We start from the raw sequence: 22,936 nt of genomic DNA, 5'->3' as shown, positions 1-22,936 counted from the left end.
TGCCAGCTGAGCTGACATATATTGATTGATTGATTGTTTATTTGATTGATTGAATACTTAACAGTTTAAACATAACATCTAGTACACGAGTCAGTCAAAGTACTCATTCTAGTACCACTGCTTATTTAATACAAGCACAAATAAAACTGTGGTAGAAAAAATACTATTTTCTTTTTTACTTAAGTAAGAAAGTAGAAATACTCCTTTACTCTTTTAAAGTAAAGATCCGGAATTAAAAATGTACCAAAAGTAGAAAGTACTCATTATGCAGCAGCAGAATGTCCCATTTCACAAGTTTTCCCAAAAACAAAATTTCGGCTATTTTCAAATGTTTTGGGCTGAAGTAAACGTTTAGTTACTTTACGCCACTGCATAATACTAACAAGTTCAATTTATTTTTTCTTAATTGCACTGTAGCTTTAAGAAACACACAAACCTCGCGAGAATCTCGCAGGATGTTTGCCCGTTGATGACGCCACTGACTGCCAGCGTTGCCATGTCTGCTTATTATAAGCGACTTTGGGCTTGTTTTTATGTAAAGTTGCTTGTAAATATTGGTAGTTTGGGTTATGTTTTTTGGGTCTTGTTTCTAAAGTGTAGTTGTTTATTTGGGCTTGCTTCACAATTTGAACATTATTTTAAACAGTGGTTCTCAAATATTTACGTGTCAAGGGCCCCAAAATGTATACGTATTTGTCCACAGACCCCCATCCGAAAATGTTTCGTGCCAGGGAGCCCCGCGTACCAGATTTGTGTTGTTAGAAAAAAAGATAGTCCAAATATTCCACATTTTATTGCAAGTTTTTTTTTAAATAGCAGATCTACAAGTTGTGAGCTTGTAGATCTGCTATTTTCAATGTATACAGGTTTAAAGTGCTCATAATAATAATAACAATAGTAAACTTTATTTTTATAGCAACTTTCATGACATGAACGCAGCTCAAATTGCTTCCTGTACAGAGCAAAACAATACTAAATAAAATAAAGCAGAAGTGCTTTACAGAAAAGGCAACAGCAACTCAACAACAACATTAAAACAATTTAAAGGCATGCAGTGAATCATGGCTTAATATATAGTTGCTCCTTTTGGGCTTGTTTTCCTAGACTTGGTTACTTGCTTCTTTCTCTCACGAGATCTGGCAACCCTGCTGACAGCTTAATGGCCGCCATTGGCCTCGGGAGGAAAATAATAAAAGGTACTTTTATGCTTTTCTAAGGATTCAGAGAGATTAAGAATGATAAACAGCGACGTTTCTGTGACGCAGGGTTTAAATTAACTTAATCGTTTAACGCCTTTAAAAACAACATGTATTATGTGACTCTTATTTCCGTTAGTAGAAAAAAACAAAAACAAAAACAAAACAGAAAAATCGCCCAAAACCTTCGCAATAAAAGCACGACGTTTTGCGCCTTTTTTATTGACTCTGGTTTGACGCTGTTATTTAATCTTTATCTGCTTATTTTACTTAGCTTTTACACTTGTTAACCTTTCACATGATTATAACTCACGACCACAGGGCATGTATGTGGAATATAACGCGCTAATGTTAGCATTGTGTTAAACATTAGCGACAGGCCTCTGTGTGGAAGAGCTTTTATTTTACAATACTTTCTATATGTGAGCTTTTATTTTACAATCCTCTCTTTAGGAGCTTTTATTTTACAATGCTCTCTTTAGGAGCTTTTATTTTACAAAATATCACCATAGTAACCCAGCTGATGATACATTTAGTTACAGGCCTGCAATAAAGTGTTTTTTTGGTACGTGACATTTAGGTGCTCCTCCGCTCCATGCCATTCCATTGTGGTCTTGCTTTTCATTTTGACCCAACTGGTCTATATTAGCCTTCATTTTGACCCAACTGGTCTATTTTAGCCTTCATTTTGACCCAACTGGTCTATTTTAGCCTTCATTTTGACCCAACTGGTCTATATTAGCCTTCATTTAGACCCAACTGGTCTCTATTAGCCTTCCTTTTGACCAAACTGGTCTATATTAGCCTTCATTTTGACCCAACTGGTCTATATTAGCCTTCATTTAGACCCAACTGGTCTATATTAGCCTTCATTTTGACCCAACTGGTCTATTTTAGCCTTCATTTTGACCCAACTGGTCTATATTAGCCTTCATTTTGAACCCAAATGGTCTTTATTTAACCTTCATTTTTGAAACCAACTGGCCTTTTTTCCCTTCATTTTGAACCCAACTGCAATGACAGATGAGATGAGACGGTAGACTAAGTTACTGTTGATGATGATGAGGGGTCATCATGCTGGCTGGTGGTGGACATTGTTATTACATTCATTGTAAAAAATAAATAAATAAACGTTTATACAAAACGATTTTTTTAATCATGAAAAGTTGTGCAAATCTTTGAATATATACATGTATTTCAAAGCGAGTAGGGGGGGGGGGGGGTCGGTAGACAAATATATATCAAAACGCATTCCAGGGACCTCCCCAGAATCAACGATTTTTGATACAAATGTTGTTTGCAGTTTGCACACATTTTCCACGATTTTTCTGAAAATAGATCTACTATTTTTGAACAAAGGAATCTAAAAATGACACACAGATGCCCCCTCCGCCAAAAGAACACCTTGCGTATGTCACTGATCACATGACCTCAATCAATCCAGTTCTAGGCAACATAGAAAGGGGGGGGGGGGTAGTTTTTTCTTATTTCTGCTCTTGACCGCTACCGTCTTGTGTCTCGCCTCGTCACAGGGAAGCAGTGAACCAACATGGCCCACGTGGCGAGTCACGGGAAGCTGCTGTTGCAGCGCCTGCACCAGCAGCGCGAGGAGGACTTCATGTGCGACATCACCGTGGCGGTCAAGGACGTGGAGTTCCGCGCGCACCGCAACGTGCTGGCCGCCTTCAGCGTGTACTTCAGCTCCCAGACCGACCGGGGCCAGCTGGTCATGAGCCTGGACCCCGACAAGGTCAGCCGCTACGCCCTGGAGAAGCTTCTGGAGTTCATCTACACCGGAGAGATGATGAGCCTCGCCGGGTAAGACAATCGGGAGGATGCGTTTGTTCATAGGGCGTTGTAACGATCAGGGCTGTATTAGCCATTGGGCCGCCGTGGCCCAGGGGCCCTTCAGGAACTGGGCCGCGCTGCCATCGACAATTTACTAAAATGAAATGTATAGGTTAATCAAATATCAAATGTGTGGGCCCCTCCTCTGTATTTACAGCAGTGATTCTCGTTTGGTTTGAGGCTCTGACAAGGGCTCCTGGGGCCCTTCAAGGCCCCCCAGGCTGGGGGTCCCTGCTGGAGACCCCTCAAAGTGGGCCCTTTGAGGACCACACAAACACATTTTTTTAGGGGGGCCCCTAAAAATTGGTGGCCCAAGGGCCCGTGCGGGGGTTAATCCGTCCCTACATCAAATTTAAAGGTTCTATGACATTAATTAAAACTTTTTTTTAATTTTGCGTTTTTTTTTGTGTTGTTTTATGACCTCAATTACACCCCAAAAAAATGAACTTTGAACATTCAGTGGATTTTCTGTGGTCTGGGGTTTTCTGAATAATTAGCTAAACAAAGTGCTGGGATTGGCCCTTGGACTTTGACATCATTGTCCATTAATCAGAGGAGCAGAGGCTATGATTAACAGGCAAAATCCCTCAACAGCGGCACCTGCAGCCAAAGATTTATTTTTTCATTGCAGTTGAAGCGGATTTAGTACACATTTAATACACGTTTGAAGGACCATGATAAAGACTTTTAATGTGTTGTAAAACTGAATGTCATGAAACCTTTAAGCCAAATACAGCTAAATACATATCATTTTGGGGGTCCTTGACATGAAGAAGTTTGAGAACCACTGAAGTAGGGGCTTTAATTTACAAAAAAAACCACTAAATGTAAAATCACAGAGATAGGAGGTTTTCTGCCTTGACAGCGACGAAATAAACGTTTAGTCATTTCTCTGAAGTGTTTTAATTCAGTAGTTTGATCTCCAAGTGTCCACATTGTTGTTTGTTTCAGTAACAAATTGTCCACGGTGCGCAGTGCAGCCGTGTTCCTCGGGATGTCAGAGGCCACGCGGTATCTGGAAGAAAACCCCCGACACACAGAGCCCAGCGACACGTCCAAGTCTGAGCCGGGTGAGGATGCAACTATCACACTATCGCCTGATCGCAATTACTTGAGATGATCGCTATTATTTGAGATAATAGTAATGAATTGCATTGTTATAGCGCTTTTAAAGTTCTTTTAAAGAATAGCTTTTAAAGTGCTCAAAGCGCTTCACAATGGTTCATTCATTCATACAGGGGGGGGGGGCATTGGGAGGTGAAGCGGGAACAGTCAACGCCAGCGTCCTCACTTTTCCCACATTCACACACCAATGGTGGCAAGCTAGCGCCGACTGACTCATTGGAGGCAATGTAGGGTTCAGTGTCTTGCCCAAGGACACTTCGACATGTGGACAGGAGGAGCCGGGATTCGAACCGCCGACTGGCGCTGTAACAGGCATATTCACGTTTTGGCCTATAAATAGGAGGCCCATAAATAGGCCTATAAATAGGCCAGAACGTGAATCTGCCCGTCCATGGTGACAGCGATTTTAAAAATGCATGGTGGCAGTTCTTCCTTGGCCTAGTGGGGGTGTGCGTTTGGATCAAATGCCCCCGCCCCCCAGTTAAAAATCACTAAATCATTAAAAAACGATAGAAAGCAATACATGATTTTTTTTAACACTCATCTTTTAATTATTATCATTACAAACTAATAACATAACCCTTGTTGTAAAAATACAAAGTTGTCCTTTTAACTTACATTTGTAACGGTGACACAGCCCTAGGCGTGGAGTCTGTCCCCGACAGCCCCCCCGCCGTCGCTTCCTCCACGACGGACCAAGAGAAGCGACGAGCGCCGGACGGACCGGCGGACGAGGAGACGCCTGCGGTGGTCGAGGAAGAGGAGGAGGAGGAGGCGCAGCAAATGGAGGAGGGATTCGTGAGCGACGAAGATTATAACCCTTCACCTGGTGGCGGGGGGGGCGTCGTCGGGAGAGGGCGGGGCAGGAAGAGAGGCAGGAAACCCAAGGTATCGGCCGGCGCCGGCATCGCCGAGCTCGCACCCGCTACGCAGTCCCCCCGCAGAGGAAGAGGAAGAGGTTAGGCCTGTCACAGTTATTAGTTAATATTATTAGTTATATAGTATTCGAGATAATCGTTTCCAGGTAGAACATTTTTCATCCATTTTCAAACATTTTCCAAAAATAGCAGAGCTAGATCTTTGTGACGTGTTGTAAGCTTGTAGATCAGCTATTTTCACTATTTTAACTTTTTCAATTTTTAGTATAATATTATTAATATTGTACTAATATAATATTATGTCAGTAATTTCTTCGTACGTTTAAGATATTTGTCATATCTGCCTTGTGCAATTTGTGATTTATGAAAACTTCAAAAACTACCGTAAACAGAAATCAAAGTTGTATTCATTAAGGCCTGAGGTTCCGATTCTACAAAATGTCTTCTAAATCCTATCGTTTAAAAAAAAAAGTTATGTTACTATGTCAGTGATTCTCAAATGTTTTCATGTCAAGGACCCCCAAAATGTATATGAATTTGGCCACGGACCCCCATCTCAAAATATTTTGTTCCAGGGACCCCCAGAAGCAAAGATTTGAGTTGCAAATGTTCGCTTTAAAAACATACATATTCAAAGATTTGCAGACATTTTAACGATTTCTCAAAAATAGCAGATCTACAAGCTCATAGTGCCGCGCTATGAGCTTGTAGATCTGCTATTTTTGAATAGCCAAAGTGTAAAATAATGCTTTTTAGCTCAAATCTAAAAATGACACAGATGCTTCTTCAGGTCTTAATGGGTTAAATTACATCGTTAATCGCTTTGTGTGACAGTTAATCATCAAGTTAAATTTGTAACGGCGTCACAGGAAGGGGGAGAGGACGAGGACGAGGCGCAGCCAGACAGGAAGAGCTGCCGGCGGAGGAGGAGCAGAACGTTGCAGAGGAAGCCGCGGATGACGCCGACGCCGACGCCGCCACAGGAGAGCGCGACGACTCCTCCTCCGCGCAGAGCCCCCTCGCCAAGCGAACCAGACAGAGCAGCGGAGAGGGGAAGAGAGGGAGGGGCAGGGGGCGGGGCCGGGGGCGAGGAAGAGGAAGAGGACGGGGCAGAGGCAGAGGCGAAGAAGGAGAAGAAGAAACCGAGGCGCGAGAGGAGGAAGCAGCAGGGGAGGGAGAAGACGTAGCAGGTAGGGATGCAAATTATCGATTCATTCATTCATTGATAACCTTAACGATCGATTAACCGATTCATTGATAATCGGCGTTTTTTAGGACCAAAAGGAACATTCTTGTCCGAAATCGAAAATGAGTGCAGAAACATAACGGCCTTGATGTGTATATATATATCATTAACGAGCATCAATGAGCGTCAGCTGTACACAGACACACTCACACCTCCCCTCTGTATATGGAGTCTGTCTCATTTCTCTCCAAAAGCCCTTGAATATGATGGAATATGATTAAGGATTACTGTCATTATGGTAAACTCACATTTCATATCACACACACGTGACACACCATACCTGTAACTTTCACTAGCCCCCCAAAAAAAAGTTTACCCCATTTTTTTTTTCCAATTAATTGAAAATCGATAATTTTAATCGAATAAATTATTAACCCATTAAGACCAGGAACGCATCTGTGTCATTTGAAGATTTCTTTGGCTATTTAAAAATAGCAGATCTACAAGAGATCTCTAGTTTGTAGATCTGCTATTTTTGAAAGATCGTGAAAATGTATGCAAATCTTTGAATATATATATTTTTAAAGCGAACATTTTGAACTCAAATGTTTGCTTCTGGGGGGGGTCCCTGGAACAAAATATTTTGAGATGGGGTCCATGGCCAATTACATCTCATTTTGGGTGGTCCTTGACATGAAAATGTTTGAGAACCACTGATATTATAGCAACAAAGGTTTTTTTTTCTGAAAAAAAAAAAAACTGTTAGGATTTAGAAGACATTAGTAGAATCCCCCAAAACCAAAGATTTGAGTTAAAAATGTTTGCTTTAAAAATATATATATTCAAAGATTTGCACACATTTTCACGATTTTTCAAAAAATAGCAGATCTACAAGCTCTCTGTGCCGCGCTATGAGCTTGTACCGCTGTGAAAATTAGGTTTATTGGCAAAATTCATAAACTGTCAGCTCTTTACAATAAAGAAATCATACAAGAGCAACTTAAATAGCTCAACACAACTAATATTATGAAAATTATTTTCAGAATTCAACACAAAATTACACTTTCAAGGAATAGTGCAGTTGCAAAATTATTCAACCCCTTCATGGGAAACACCTTTAGTACTTTGTAGAGCCCCCCTTTTCTTTCAGGACCTGCTCCAAACGTGATGCATAGCCAGACACCAGCTTCTGACAGCGTTCCTGAGGAATTTTAGCCCATTCCTCACAGGCAATGGCTTCCAGCTCCCTAATGTTCTTATGGGGTTCAAGTCAGGAGACTGTGATGGCCACTCCAGAATCTTCCAGGACTTCTGCTGAAACCAAGCCTTAGTGGACTTCGAGGTATGCTTGGGATCATTGTCCTGTTGGAAGGTCCAATGGCGCCCAAGCTTCAGCTTCCTCACAGATGGCATAACGTTTTCTCCCAGAATTTCCTGATATTTGATTGAATTCATCTTGCCCTCAACACGGTGAAGCTTTCCAGTTCCAGAGGAAGCAAAGCAGCCCCAGAGCATCACTGAACCACCCCCGTGCTTGACTGTAGGCAAGGTGTTCTTTTCAGCGTATGCTTCATTCTTCTTCCTCCAGACGTACCGTTGATCCATAGGCCCAAAAAGTTCCAGTTTTGTTTCATGCTCCAGAGAACAGAATTCCAAAACCTCTGTGGTTTATTTATATGGTTTTGAGCATAGTGGAGTCGGCCTTTTTTATGCTTTTGGGTCAGTAGTGGAGTATGTCTTGGAGTTCGGGCATGGAGCCCTTCAGCGTTTAGTGAGCGCCTTACTGTAGCAGTTGAAACCGAAGTGCCCGCTGCCGCTAAGTCTTGCTGCAGGTCTTTTGCAGTCACTCGAGGGTTTTTGACCACCCGCCTCCTCAAGAATCTGGTGGCAGCCGCGGATATCTTCCTCTTTCTGCCACGTCCAGGTAGTGTTGCCACTGTTCCTTTAGCTTTGAACTTGTGAACTATGCTCAAAGCCGTACTTTTAGGTACATTCAGTGCCTTTGCAATTGTTTTATATCCTTTTCCTTGTTTATGCAAAGCAACAATCTCTGCTTTGACCTTTTCTGACCATTCTTTAGACTTCACCATGTTTCTAACATGCAATCCAAATCAACAAGTCAACAAGTCCTATCTCAAGCACATCTGAGGCAACTATTTAAGCCCTTGATTAGTTGATTGCATTGATTACAGGTGTTTTCAGGTGTGCTTAAGGCAGGGGTTGAATAATTTTGCAACTGCTGTATTCATTGAAAGTGACATTTAGCATTGAATTTGGGAAAGAATGCTGCAAATATTACTTTTGTTGAGCTATTTACATTGTTCTTGTATGATTTAATTATTTATTTCAATTGACGGTTTGTGATTTTAGCCAATAAACCCAATTTACAGGGGGGGTTGAATAATTTTGAGCACTGTAGATCTGCTATTTTTGAATAGCCAAAGAAATCCAAAAATTAATTAAATCCAAAAATTAAATGACACACAGATGCGTTCCCGGTCTTAATGGGTTAACTGTAGTTAATGGATTATAGATTCATTGTTAACATCCCTAGGGGCGGTGGAGAAAGCGGAGAGGAGCCAGAAGAACCGGGACGCGGACGACCCGGACTGGACCACGGAGGAGGAGGTGGAGGCAAAGGGGAAGGAGGGAAGGAGAGGGAGAGGGAGAGGAGGAGGAGGAGGACGGGGGAGAGGGCGAGGGAGAGGTAGGCCTGTCACAATTATTGGCACTTACACAGCCCTGGGGCGAGGAGCGTCGGCCAGGAGGACCCGCTCTGTCGGCAGCGGCAAGGGAGAGGAAGACGTAGTGGAGGAGGAGGCTGCGGAGGAGGGAGAAGCAGCCGCAGGAGAGGGCGTGGCGCAGGGAGACAAGGAGGAGGTGGCGGCAGCAGCAGCACCCGCCGCGGGCGTGGAGGAAGACGGGGAGTGGGAGGAGGAGGGAGCGGCGGACGACGACGACGACGAAGAAGAGTGGAGCGCCATGGATCTGGGCGTGGACCCGGACTGGACGGAGAGGGACGATGGGGGCGGGGACGACGACGACGGGGAGGAGGAGGAGGAGGAGCTGGGGGTGGAGGAGGGGGAGGGGGGGGCGGGGACGGGGGAGGAGGAGCTGGACGAGAAGGGGAGGGTGAAGAAGGTGCTGCCCTGTGACGTGTGCAGCCGGGTGTTCACGGAGACCTGCAGCCTGAGGAGACACATGAAAATACACAGCGGCATGAAGCCCTTCAAATGCATCTTCTGCTCCAAGACCTTCAGACAGGGCACCCAGCTGAAGACACACCTACGCATACACACAGGTATGACCATACAAACATGCACATACACACAGGCAACCACACATACACACAGGTATGACCATACATACATGCACATACACACAGGCAACCACACATACACACAGGTATGACCATACATACATGCACATACACACAGGCAACCACACATACACACAGGTATGACCATACATACATGCACATACACACAGGCAACCACACGTACACACAGGTATGACCATACATACATGCACATTAGAGTTCTCAACAGGCCTGAAAATGAAGGCTCGGCCCTAACTGGGCCCGACTGGGCCGGCCCGAACCCGAGTATTACCGCCATGTTAGGCCCGAAAAAAACAGAGGGGAAAAAAATATATGATTTTGTATTTCTTTTATATATATATTTTATTATTATTCCGTTCTGAATGTGTATTTATCTATTATGAAGATGGCGCTGACGGTGCTGACTGACGTTAACTTACACTGTGCTGATTTAAATGAAGTTAAATCCTTGTCTTGCTCACGGTCACACACCTCTGTGCAATGAGATGCATCGTTCGTCTGCATTTCTCTGCCTCTCTCGACCGAGTCTCCGTCTCCTCTCTCCCCCTGACTGTCTGAGACCGACTCGAGACTGTTGTTAACCTATTAGCTTAAGTTTACACGTGTTGGGTGAAAAATATTATAATACTGAACTAAACGCGGGTGGATAACATTTTATTGTGAAAATCAGAGAGCACTGTCCGCCACTTCACAACTGTAACTTAACACAGCACGCCGGCATTGAGCACACCGGTCAGTTATCTTAACTCACAAAAACACATTGAACATCCTGTTAAACCTTCAAATTAAAACCATCTGACAACGACACATGTGTTGTGTACTGCGTGTATGCACGTTCTCCTGCATGGCTATATATGGAAAGCTCGCTCCTGCGTTCTTCAATTGATTTCTGAACGAACCTGACCACTGAATGTACCGCTATTGTTGAAGGCTGGTGTAGACCGACTTTATTTGTCGTGGGTTTTTGTATTAAAAAAGGTTTGTTTATAATGATTCACAATGAATCTTTGGACTTGATGAGGACTCCGTGGTCGCTTTTTACTTTCAACTGGAGTCGCAGAATCCCTTTCTGTTTCTTTTTCCTCGGTAGGTTTCACTGTTTTAAAATACTTGCTTAAATATGCACACTTTGCAGCTGTTGCACAGATATCTCTTGTATCCTCTCATTATGTTTTTGAGCTCCTAATTATTTTGTTTCCCCAAATTCAACTTGTAAACAAGCGGTGAATTAAATCACAGAACGCTCGTCCCAAAACACACTCGCAGTGGTGGAAAAAGTACTCAAATTCTTTACTTAAGTAAAAGTATCAATACTGCAATATAAAAATACTCGGTTACAAGTAAAAGTCCAGAATTCAAAATTTACTTGAGTAAAAGTACAAAAGTATTGGCATCAAAATGTACTTAAAGTACCAAAAGTAAAAGTACTAAATATTTGAAAATAGCCGATCTACAAGCTCACAACGCGTCGCGATGCGACGCGTTGTGAGCTTGTAGATCTGCTATTTTCAAATAGCCTATGTATAAAATAGGTTTAAAGTGGTTAACGTATGTTTTATAATGTAATAATTTACATCTGAAAAGTAGCTAGTAACTAAAGTTTTCAAGTAAATGTAGTGGAGTAAAAGCACAATATTTGCCTCTGAGATGTAGTGGAGTAGAAGTAAAAGTACAGGAAATTGGAAATACTCAAGTAAAGTACAAATACCTCAAAATGTTACTTAAGTATAGTACTTAAGTAAATGTACTTAGTTACTTTCCACCACTGCACACTCGCCCCGGGTCTAGTCCGGCGTCCACGAAATGAATGGGGGGCGAGTGTGTTTTGGAATCGTTTTTTTTTACTCTCTCTCTCGCTCTGTTGCCTGAGCGTGAGCAGCACAGTGCAAGTTAACACCAGTCAGTGCCATCTTCATAATAGATTAAATACACATTCAGACAGAACAGAATTAATAAATATAAATATATTATTAAAAAAAAGAGAAAAAAAAACATTTAAAAAACTCTCTTTTTTTTTTCATGGAGCCCGAGGCTGGGCTCGGCCCGACCAATTAGCATACTTTTGAGGCCCGGCTCGGCCCCGAAAACGTCGGGCCGGGTCGGTTTCGGGTAGAAATTGAGAACTCTAATGCACATACACACAGGTATGACCACACATACTGTACACACAGGTATGACCATACATGCATGCACATACACAACCACACACACACACAGGTATGACGACACGCACACACACTAGGGGTGTGCCGATATATCGTCCCGCGATATATCGCGATACGTTTTCGCGACGATATGTATCGTTTTGGGGGAAAAAAATATCGTTTTTGAAATTTTTTTTTTTATTTTTTTTTATTTTTTTTTACAATCATAATAATCAGGCATGCAAACGGCCCCGAAGTGAAAAGAGTGACAACATGTTTTTTTTTCGGGTCAGGTGTCATACTATTTGGATTCAAAACGGCTATTGTAGCTGAAAAGCTACAAGTTTGCATGTCTGAATAATGCAAAAACAGAATTATTTGTTTGCATTTTCTTTTTTTCTCCTCCATATATTTTCATAATAAAAAAAGTGCGTATCGTATCGTATCGAAATCGTATCGAAGTTGTGAGCCAAGTATCGTATCGTTTCGTGAAATTAGTGTATCGGCACACATGCACACATGCACACACGCGCACATGCACACACACACACACACACACACACACACACACACACACACACACACACACACACATAGGTAACCACACGCACACCCACAGGTAACGACACACACACACACACACACACACACACACACACACACACACACACACACACACACACACACACACACACACACACACAGGTATGACTGATGACACATGCACACACACACACACACACACACACAGACACACACACACACACACACACACACACATACACACAGGTAACAATACAGATACCAGTATAGGAAAAGCTGCCGATACTACCTAAAATGCTGGTATCGGGTATCGCCGTTCCGGTACCACATGATTTATCACATGATGATGTTTCATATTGTTATTGTTTCATATTCTTAATGCCTCTGCTCCTCTCTCCCTGTTGCAGGAGAGAAGCCCTTTGGTTGCTCAGAGTGTGACAAGTGTTTTGCTCAGAAGTGTCAGCTGGTGGCCCATCGTAGGATGTACCACGGCGACGAGAAGCCCTTCACCTGCGAGCGCTGTGGCCTCAAGTTTGCCACCTCCTCCAACTTCAAAATACACATCAGGTACTATGTCTGGTGTGTTTTGCCCATTGTCTAGCCCAGCGCTACTCAACCCGCGTCTTGGCGGCCCCTTGTGGTCAAAAAAAATAAAATAAATAAAAATCTTTTTTTTTTTTTAAGCACAGGATAAAAAATATACATTTCCGTTCAAATATATGGGTTGCTATTTTTTTTTTCAAAAACAAACATCAATTGTTACAGGTATAATGCATAGTTTTCTATGCATTTCGGGTTTTTGGGGGGGTTTGACCCCCATTTTTTTTCGGCCGCGCGGCTTTGCCGCGCGCCCAGGATAGGTGTCCCTTATTTCAATCTCTGGGAGTTGGCAACCCTAACCTTGAAAATCGATCGACCGTCATTTTTAGCTTGCGGCCCCTTGGACTTTTGGTATTTTGCTGAGTGGCCCCTGAGCCATCTTAAGTTGAGTAGCCCTGGTCTAGCCCATTCTGGGTTAGACATGTCTAGCCCATTCTGGGTTAGACATGGGCATTCTTGTAATCCCATTCTTGTAACGATACCTTTCAGGGCGGGAACCCCTTTTGGGGTTGGTGTTGCTATGTACAGTATGTGGCAACATACATTTGTTGTCATTTTTGAATAAATATTTGATTTTTTTTCCAGAAAACTTAGGTCAGACCTCAGGTCTAAATGGGCTAGATCAGGGGTCTTCAACGCTTTCAGGCCAAGGACCCCCTAGCTGAGAGAGAGATGAAGCAGCGACCCCCTCTATATTATATAAAATTGTGTTTCAGATAAGCATTTGCTGCTTTTTTCCCTCTACATCTATACCTCTTTGCCAAAAATATCAGATCTACAAGCTCACAACGCCTCGCAGCGCGAGGCGTTGTGAGCTTGTAGATCGGCTATTTTTGGCAAAAGTTCTCCTCAGAAAAGGGATGCTAGGGTTCAAGTGGTTAATGTAAAAAAAAAAAAAATCATATCACAAAGATTTGGCGGACACCCTGTAGTAACTCTGAGGACCCCCTAGGGGTCCCGGACCCCCTATTCAAGACCCCTGGGCTAGGTGGAAGTGTATGTATGTATGTATACTATAAGCTGACCACGAGTGGCCTAACAATCGCTGGCATGACAAAAAGCAAAGCCAAACAACTTTCGAAATATTGCTCTGTTTCAGCAGTTCTAGGCAGTTTGTCTGTGTGGAGGAGAAGGTGCCATGTGTATCCTTAGGGACCAATGAACTATCAACCCTGTTATATTTGTTTCCCTGTAAATTAATTGAAATTTGTGGATTCAAATAAAGAATTAAAATGTGTGTGTGTGTGCCTGTGTTCCCACAGACTGCACAGCGGCGAGAAGCCCTACGTGTGTGAGACGTGCGGGCAGGCGTTCGCCCAGTCCAGCACGCTCACGTACCACAAGCGGCGGCACACCGGGGAGAAGCCCTACCAGTGTGACACCTGTGGCATGTCCTTCTCCGTGTCCTCTTCGCTCATCACGCACGCACGTAAACACACAGGTGAGAGTCGGCCACCGCTGATGGCAGCAGTGTTGATTTCGTCGACTAAAACTGTGACGAAAAATGTTCGTCGACTACCTTTTTTCACTGACGAAAACTAAATAAAAACTAAGCTACGATAAAAACTAGACTAAAATGTTAGTGAGGGACTAGTGGAGAAGAGATCCAGTAGAACTAAAAGACTAGTCATTTTAAGTTTAGTTGCGCTCGGGTGTTGCGCTCTGAAAATAGCAGATCTACCAGCTCACAACGATCCACGTTGTGAGCTTGTGGATCGGTTATTTTCAGCATGCAACCAAGTGTAAAATCAGCCATTACGACGCCATCAAGGCACCGCCACAATACATTTTAGTCGACTAAATCAACTGTAGATTTAGTCGACTATAATCTTATGATATTTAGTCGACTAAAACTAGACTAGCAGTAAAACATTTCAGATGACTAAAATATGACTAAATATATTGACAATTTCGTCAACAGATAAAAACTAGACTAAAATGTTAGTGAGGGACTAGTGTAGAAGAGATCCAGTAGAACTAAAAGACAAGTCATTTTATGTTTGGTTGCGCTCAGGTCTTGCTCTCTGAAAATAGCAGATCCACAAGCTCGCGACTCGTTGTGAGCTTGTGGATCGGCTATTTTTAGCATACAACCCAGTGTAAAATCAGCCATTACGACGCCATCAACGCCGCCAAAATAAATGTTTTTGCAGTACAGGGAAATAACATTTTCTATTAATTAATGTATGAGTCAATGAGCTAATATCTGAAGAATACTGGGCAATACCGTAGCTTAACACTGTGGTGTTCCCACCAGCTAAAATAATTGGTGCCGAGCGCTAGTTTCGCGCGCATTCGGTCCCGTCACCTTGTTTTCACCCCCTGGCCCGTTTAGATGCCTGATTTACGGTCTGTACAGTCTATGGGTGTAACGCAGTCCATATGTATTTTCTTACCGTCTATGGTTCTACCACATGCATACAGTACGTCATGATGCACATACTGTACCAGTACCTGCTCTTGTGTTCCAGGCGAGACGCCGTACAAGTGTTTACATTGTGACACAAGTTTCGCCACCTCTTCTGAGCGGAAGAAACACACCCGCAAGATCCATCCCGGTGAGTTGTTCTGATCAGACGCCAACGCTCTAAATCAAGACTAGAGTTGTTCCCATACACCGCTGTCAGAACGCTGACGCCTAAAACGCCTAAAACGCCAGTGTGCCAGTCTAGTCTATGCCGATCCCATGCCACATAATGACATGTCATTTACAGCATTGGTTCTCAAAGTGGGGTCCGGGGACCCCCAGGGGTACTTGAGGGGGTTCCAGGGGGTCCCCAGCTAAATGATGGATAGGAACCAAATGGACCCTTATGGGTCTGTAACTCTGAGAGTCTACAAATGGAACCAAATGGACCCGTTAGGGTCCATTTGGTTCCATTTGTACACTCTCAGAGTTAAGTTAACATTGATATTACAATATAAATTGGGGTCCCAGAGATAGAAATGCCATTACATGGGGGTCCGTAGCCTAATAATGCATGTCAAACTGGGGGTCCTTATAATTAGAATGGTTGAGAATCACTGCTAGACAGTGGTGGAAAAAGTACTCAAATTCTTTACTTAAGTAAAAGTACCAATACTGCAATATAAAACTACTCTGTTACAAGTAAAAGTCCAGAATTAAAAATGTACTTGAGTGAAAGTACAAAAGTATTGGCATCAAAATGTACTTAAAGTACCAAAAGTAAAAGTACTAAATATTTGAAAATAGCCGATCTACAAGCTCACAACGCGTCGCGATGCGACGCGTTGTGAGCTTTTAGATCTGCTATTTTCAAATAGCCTAGGTATAAAATAGGTTTAAAGTGGTTAATGTATGTTTCATTATATCATAATTTATATCTGAAAAGTAACTAGTAACTAAAGTTTTCAAGTAAACGTAGTGGAGTAAAAGTACAATATTTGCCTCTGAGATGTAGTGGAGTAGAAGTAAAAGTATTGGAAATCAGAAATACTCAAGTAAAGTACAAATACCTCAAAATTGTACTTAAGTACAGTACTTAAGTAAATGTACTTAGTTACTTTCCACCACTGCTGCTAGAGCCGTAAAAATCTTCTCTTATGGGGGTCCCTGGCTTATCTTTTCAAATGGGGGTCCGTGGGCTAATAAGTGTCCATTGACATGAAAAAGTTTGAGAACCACTGATTTACAGGGATACATTATTTTGTATTTTGAATGCTTCAGTTGATATAGCAAACTGTTTTATACGCTTACTGTACTATTTTACCTACTTATTTTATACTCTTACTGTATAATGTACATTATTATTTTATACTCTTACTGTACAATTTACATTATTTGACATTATTATTTTATACGCTTACTGTGTTTTTTACATTATTATTTTATACTCTTACTGTACTATTTTTACATTATTATTTTATACTCTTACTGTACAATTTACATTATTTGAATAACTTGTAGCTGCACTTTAATCATTTTTAATGGAATTGTATTTATTCATTTATGTTGTGTTTACTGTAATCAGGGGGGAAGTCGGAAAAGAGAGCTTACCTTCAAAGGAAAATGATACATATAATTAAATGATTGTGTGTGTGTTTGTGTGTCAGATGGGAACCCGGGCGTCCAGTGTCTGCTGTGTGGGAACAGGTTTGTGAGCGTGAAGAACATGATGAAGCACCAGGAGAAGGCCCATGCTGACGACCTGAGACACCACAAGGAGAGAGCACAGTCTGGTGAGTGTGTGTGTGTGTGTGTGTGTGTGTAGCGTTGGGATGCATTGGAAAGCGTCTGCTGCCGACAAATTGTTGTCGGATGGCGTCGTTCCGTCGGGTCGGGACCTCTATCGACCCGACTCAGAGAAACTGAACTTGCTCGGTCGGTCCCGACTAGACTAGAGCCTGTCGTTAGCCCCGGGCTGGTGGAGAATGCTACGTGTGTTTTTGTTTTGGTGCGGGGTGAAAAAGCTCCGCTGTTGCCAGATTCTCTGAGGGAAAACGACCAGGCGACCAGGTCTATGAAAACAAGCCCAAAACAAGCGACCAGTTTCACCACTTGAGCCCCGGCCATTATATCAGCTATTTTCAAAAAGAATCTTGAAAGCCAGCCCAAATACGCAACTACACTTCAGAAACAAGCCCAAACAAAAGCAACCTGCAACTATGTATATTTACAAGCGACTTCACAGGAAAACAAGCCCAAACTCGCTTATAATAAGCAGACCTGGCAACACTGGCAAATCTTGCAGGCCAGTTCTGCCAGCTCTAAGGGATTAGCACAACAATGTGCACATCGGCCGACTGCTTGTGATGAACTAAATGCATACTTTTGCCAACAGACTACCAGGCTGTTGTAGTCTGTTTGGTAGAGAGTCACCTTAAGACCAAGACTATAAGACAGGGGTCTTCAACGTTTTTCAGTCCAAGGACCCCTTAGCCGAGAAAGAGATGAAACAGGGACCCCCCCCCCACTACATATTGTATAAACCTGTGTTGCAGATTAAACCTTTTCATAGATTTCATAGATAGCTTCATAGACTTGTTTGACAGCACTATCATCAGTGTTAATTCATGTTTTTTGTTTGTTTATATGTGATCTTTTCCATTATGGATTCATGTTAATGTGTATTTTCAGACATTTAACCACTTAAACCCTCCATACTTAGTAAACTCGACCTTAGGCTCTGTACTTGGTCTGCTCTGTTTTCCTTCTAAACCTCTTTGCTGGAAATAGCCGATCTACAAGCTCACAACGCCTCGCTTTGTGAGCAAGTACAGTGTACTTGGTCAGCTCTGTTTTCCCATTTACACCAAACCTCTTCGCTGAAAATAGCCGATCTAATTTTTTTTACTAACTCTATCGCACCACTCACTTCACACTGGGTGTGATTTTTTCTTTGTATTGGCCCAGTCAAAACAACTTTAAAGAAATTAAATAAAGACATAAAAAAATATATTTTTTTATAATACTATTCGAATATATTCAAATATTAGCCAATTTTTAAGACCATTTTGAATTTGATTTCTGAGGAATGTCAACAACCCTAGTGTGTGTGCGTGGTGTCACCTTGCCCCGTTTTCCAACAACAGTGTTCCTCCTGGCGTCCGGTCCCGTGGTCTCCATCGTCCAGAAGAAGCAGGACCACGAGGAGGTCCTGATCTCCGAGGTGGGGGAGCCGCACAACCCCAACCCGGCCACGCCGGGCCACTCCAAGTCCCACCACCAGGCCCCCGCCGACCAGACCGCCACCATCCAGGTCTTTAAGACGGAGCCCTCCGCCACGGCCATCAGCACCGCCGCCGGCCATCACCCGACCACCACGGTGACCCTGGCCTCCGAGACCACCACCACCACCACCACCATCTCCTCAGAGACCTACCACGCCCTGGTGGAACACCTGAGGCCCTCGTCCCCCGCTCAGAACATTCAGCAGATCGTCATCATCAGGACTGTGGACGACTCGCTGATCAACCAAGCGCAGCAATAATAGTCATTCATTCATATAAAAAAGCCCCGGAAACGTGTTATTATGTAGGGTCTGCGTCATCCGTTATTAACCCCTTAAACCCTTTTAAGACCCGGGGAACGCATCGTTTGTGTCGTTTTGAGATTTCTTTGGGCTGTTAAAAAAAATCTACGAGCTTGTATATCTGCTATTTTTTTGAAAAATCGTGAATATTTGTGCAAAGATTTGCCCAAAAAAATCATGATAAAAAAATAAATAGCAGATCTACAAGCTCATAGCGCGGCACTCGGTGGCGCGTTCGGTGGAGCTTGGTGGAGCTTGTAGATCTGCTATTTTTTAATAGCCCAAAGAAATCTTAAAATGACACAAACGATGCGTTTCCGGTCTTAATGGGTTAACCACGTAAAGGAGTAGTTCACCTTAAAAAATGGCTTATTTCCTATTAATTACACGCCCCATGAAGCATTGAATTTGAGAATTCTTTTTTGTTTTTGTCGCATTCTTGAGCCGCCCCCCGCCGGTCATCAAATTATCGTTTTAGGAATGCGACAAAAACAAAAAAAATCTCCATCCACAACGAGATCTTTCTCCCAAAAAATAGCCGATCTATAAGCTCACAATGCATCACGACATGCGACGCATTGTGAGCTTGTAGATTGCCTATTGTTGGCTAATGCCCCCCCTACAAACAAAACAAAATAATTGACGCTGGGGTTCAAGTGGTTAAAGGGGTATTTCACCTACTTAACTGTAGGACCGCTCGGGCAGTTCAGATACGCTGCCATCACTCGTTTTGACCCTTTTCCCTCTCTCTCATGCTTACAGTACATAAGTTATGATATTTATACTGAGTTTTTTTTCTTCTTTTTTAATCTTGTATCAGTAATCATGTTAATAGTTTGAAATGTTAAAAGGCAAGACCACTTTGGTAGAGGTTTGGGTTGTGTAGTTACCTTGTCATGGATGTAACTCTAAAGGTGGACAAGAAATCTAAAATAATTGCTCCATGGATAATTCAAAATATGCTCCTCATTGACTTACATTGTACGGTGAAACAGCTCTCAAAGTCACTCTTTCAGCCTGTAAACAAACACAAACACAGCTGATTCAGATAATATATGACATCACCAAACCCTGTACTGTTTTTTTTTAAATAAAAATGTTAACTTCATGTTGATTTTGCTATTTTTATTAGAGAGAAAACCCGGACTGGATATCCGGATCTTCAAATAGTAAAATCAACAGGAAATTGACATTTTTATTAAAAAAAAAACCAGTACTAATTGCTCAATGGAGCAATTGTTTTAGATTTCGTGTCCACCTTTGAAGTTACATCATGGCAAGGTAACTACACAACCCAAACCTCTACCAAAGTGGTCTTGCCCTTTAAAGTGTTCTGATGAAAATAGTTCATTTAATACATTTTGAATAGTAGGAAATAATTGATTTCTTAAAGTGTTTTATTCCGATATCCTGTAAACTGGTTGCGTTGTTAGAGTCATCATTCATGCTATTTGTTCAGGCAAAGTGTTTGAAAAATGTTTTTTGAAAAGGGTTTTATTTTCATGTCCAGATTGTCCACAATTAGATTGTATTTTTTTTATGGTGGCTTGATCCTCATTCTGGAGCCATGCTATTCAAATAGTAAAGAAAACTTGCATTAGATATTAGAATATACATAACGGGGAGCAGCCTAGGAAAAGAACAATCCAGGGTGAATGTCCCTTACATCGAAAATATTTGATCTTTTACTCAACCCATTGAATCCGTGAAACGCATCCGTGTCTTTTTAGATTTCTTTGGCCATTCAAAAATAGCAGATATACAAGCTTAAATACATATCATTCTGGGAGGTCCTTGACATGAAACGGTTCGAGCACCACTTAAGTATAGCAAAAGAAAAATTTCCAAAAAAATTGCAGATCTACAAACTCATAGCGCGCATATTTTTCATATTTTAGAAAGCGTGGCTTTCAAAAATATATATATATTTCAATTAATTTTCCAAGATTTTTCAAAAAAAATGCAGATCTACAAGCTCATAGCGCGGCACTCGGTGCCGCGCTATGAGCTTGTATATCTGCTATTTTCATAGCCAAAGAATACAAAAAATGACACAGATGCGTTGACGGTCTTAAAGAGATCATTCACCCCAAAAACATTTTTTTTCCTATGTATTAGTCATAGTCACCGCATGGAGACTTCAATTCCAGGATATTTTTTCGTTTTTGACAATAATTTGATGAGGTAGGGAGCGGTTCCAGTAGGAGACACAAAGGAGACTCTTTGTGTCTCCTACCGGAACCCGCTGGTCATCAAATGTATTGTCTCAGGAATGAGACGAAAACTAAAACATATCCATGAATTCAAGTCTCCATGGGGTGACTAATACATAGAAAAAAAGTCATTTTGGGGGTGAACTACCCCTTTACTCGGTTAACCCTTCATATGTTAAGATGCATTGCTGTAGATGTGGTGCTCAGTTAGTGAAGTCATGTGACCCGTTTAGTTTCTGAATAGCAGATTGTTTGCTTAATCCTTACACGTTGCAGTTAAAGTGATTCTCTTAGCATTTCATCATCACTGCTACATACCAGGCTTTCTTCATTTTGAAATGGTTTAAAAATACAATTATTTTTTACAATCTGCTTTGTGGCCTCTTGTAATTCTAATAGTTTCTGTGGCAACACACTAAAACAACCATGCTTTCATACTTTTGACCAGTGGTGGAAAAAAGTACTCATATTTTGTATTATTATTATTTTTTATTTAGAGGCAAATTCATTTTTACCCCCTTTTTCTCCCCAATTTAATCCTTTAGTCCAATTAACCCATTAAGACCTGGAACGCATCTGTGTCACTTTAGATGTCTTTGGGCTATTCAAAAATAGCAGATCTACAAGCTCGTAGCGCGGCACCGAGTGCCGCGCTACGAGCTTGTAGATCTGCTATTTTTGAAAAATCTTGAAAAAAATATTTTTCAGATTTTTTTTCAAAAAAACTGTTTTAGAAAACATTTTAAAGAATGGGCTCAGGTCTTAATGGGTTAATTCCCCCCCCCCCCCCCTCCCCCCACACACACACACACATGTCTGTGTTGTCACTGCTGTCGTATCCTACTGATTCACCTGCCATTGAGGAGCCCCCACCAGGGGGCCGTCGTAGAGCGTTCGTCCTACTCCTCCCACCCAACACTCCTCCCCGCTGACAGGTGCCCCCCCCCCCCAGCCTGTAGGAGTATGTGCAATGACCGATATCACCCTCCTCCTCCTCCTCCCCCCCCCGCCCGGCTTCCATCCCCCGAACACAGGCCAATTGTGTTCGTGTAGACGCCCGACAAAGCCGGTACTCACATTTTTTACTCAAATCTTAAGTAGAAGTATCAGTACTGCAATGTACAGTAGAAATACTCTGTTACAAGTAAAAGTCCGGAATTCAAAATGTTACTTGGGTAAAGGTACAAAAGTATTGGTATCAAAATGTACTTAAAGTAGCAAAAGAAAGTACTCATCCTGCAGAATGTCCAATTTCAAGTTTTCAAATGCATACATATCCACTACATATGTGTTTTCAGACTTTTAACCACTTTTAAACCCTCAATACTTTGTAAACTTGACCCTTGGCTCTGTACTTGGCCCGCTCTCCCCCCCCCCCCCCCCTCTACACCAGTCCTCTTAGAAAATAGCAGATCTACAAGCTCACAACGTTTCACAGAAGCATTGTGAGCTTGTAGATCGCAGTGGTTAATGTGTAAATAAAAACATAAAGCACCTATCACACCCCCCCACCCCCTGCAGTATCTCTGAGGGCCCCCTAGGGGTCCCGGACCCCCTGTTGAAGACCCCTGGTCTAGATACCATAGTCCGGAGGGTTGGCCTAGTAGTGCTTATTGTCATGTGATCTAGCCAATCACAGTCAGTCCCCCCAGGCTATGGAAACCAGACTCTGTGTGTGTGTGTGTGTGTGTGTGTGTGTGTGTGTGTGTGTGTGTGTGTGTGTGTGTGTGTGTGTGTGTGTCAGTGGTGGAAAAAGTACTCACATTTCTTACTTAAGTAAAGGTATCAATACTGCATTGTCAGAAATACTCTGTTACAAGTAAAAGTCTGGAATTAAAAATTGACTTGAGTAAAAGTACAAAAGTGTTGG

At 42.3% G+C, this 22,936-nt stretch overlaps 1 protein-coding gene across 1 annotated transcript; it reads left to right on the top strand.

The window, feature by feature from the left end:
• The first annotated feature begins 1,143 nt into the window (after positions 1-1,143).
• On the top strand, positions 1,144-21,586 carry LOC311038635 (uncharacterized protein). Its single transcript, XM_084048207.1, has 14 exons — positions 1,144-1,196; positions 2,729-3,014; positions 3,996-4,114; positions 4,807-5,127; positions 5,917-6,114; positions 8,788-8,867; positions 8,901-8,940; positions 8,974-9,298; positions 9,341-9,534; positions 12,668-12,827; positions 14,123-14,301; positions 15,332-15,418; positions 16,935-17,060; positions 18,414-21,586. Exons 2-14 carry the CDS (start codon positions 2,746-2,748, stop codon positions 18,809-18,811), a joined length of 2,496 nt encoding a protein of 831 aa, XP_083904333.1. The 5' UTR covers positions 1,144-1,196; positions 2,729-2,745; the 3' UTR covers positions 18,812-21,586.
• The last annotated feature ends 1,350 nt before the right edge of the window (positions 21,587-22,936 follow it).

The sequence above is a fragment of the Gymnoscopelus microlampas genome, assembly GCF_963454915.1.
Source record: "Gymnoscopelus microlampas genome assembly, chromosome: 22".
NCBI lineage: Eukaryota > Metazoa > Chordata > Actinopteri > Myctophiformes > Myctophidae > Gymnoscopelus > Gymnoscopelus microlampas.
The sequence above is the reverse complement of the archived record's forward strand: the minus strand, read 5'-3'. Positions and strand labels throughout refer to the sequence as shown.

What these genes read in the sequence shown, in the direction of transcription:
- LOC311038635 (XM_084048207.1), top strand. Translation starts at nt 2,746, where the DNA reads ATGGCCCACGTGGCGAGTCACGGGAAGCTGCTGTTGCAGCGCCTGCAC. An exon ending in CCGCAGAGGAAGAGGAAGAG is followed by an intron (nt 5,128 to 5,916) that starts GTTAGGCCTGTC and finishes ACGGCGTCACAG; the next exon opens with GAAGGGGGAGAGGACGAGGA. An exon ending in AACTTCAAAATACACATCAG is followed by an intron (nt 12,828 to 14,122) that starts GTACTATGTCTG and finishes GTGTTCCCACAG; the next exon opens with ACTGCACAGCGGCGAGAAGC.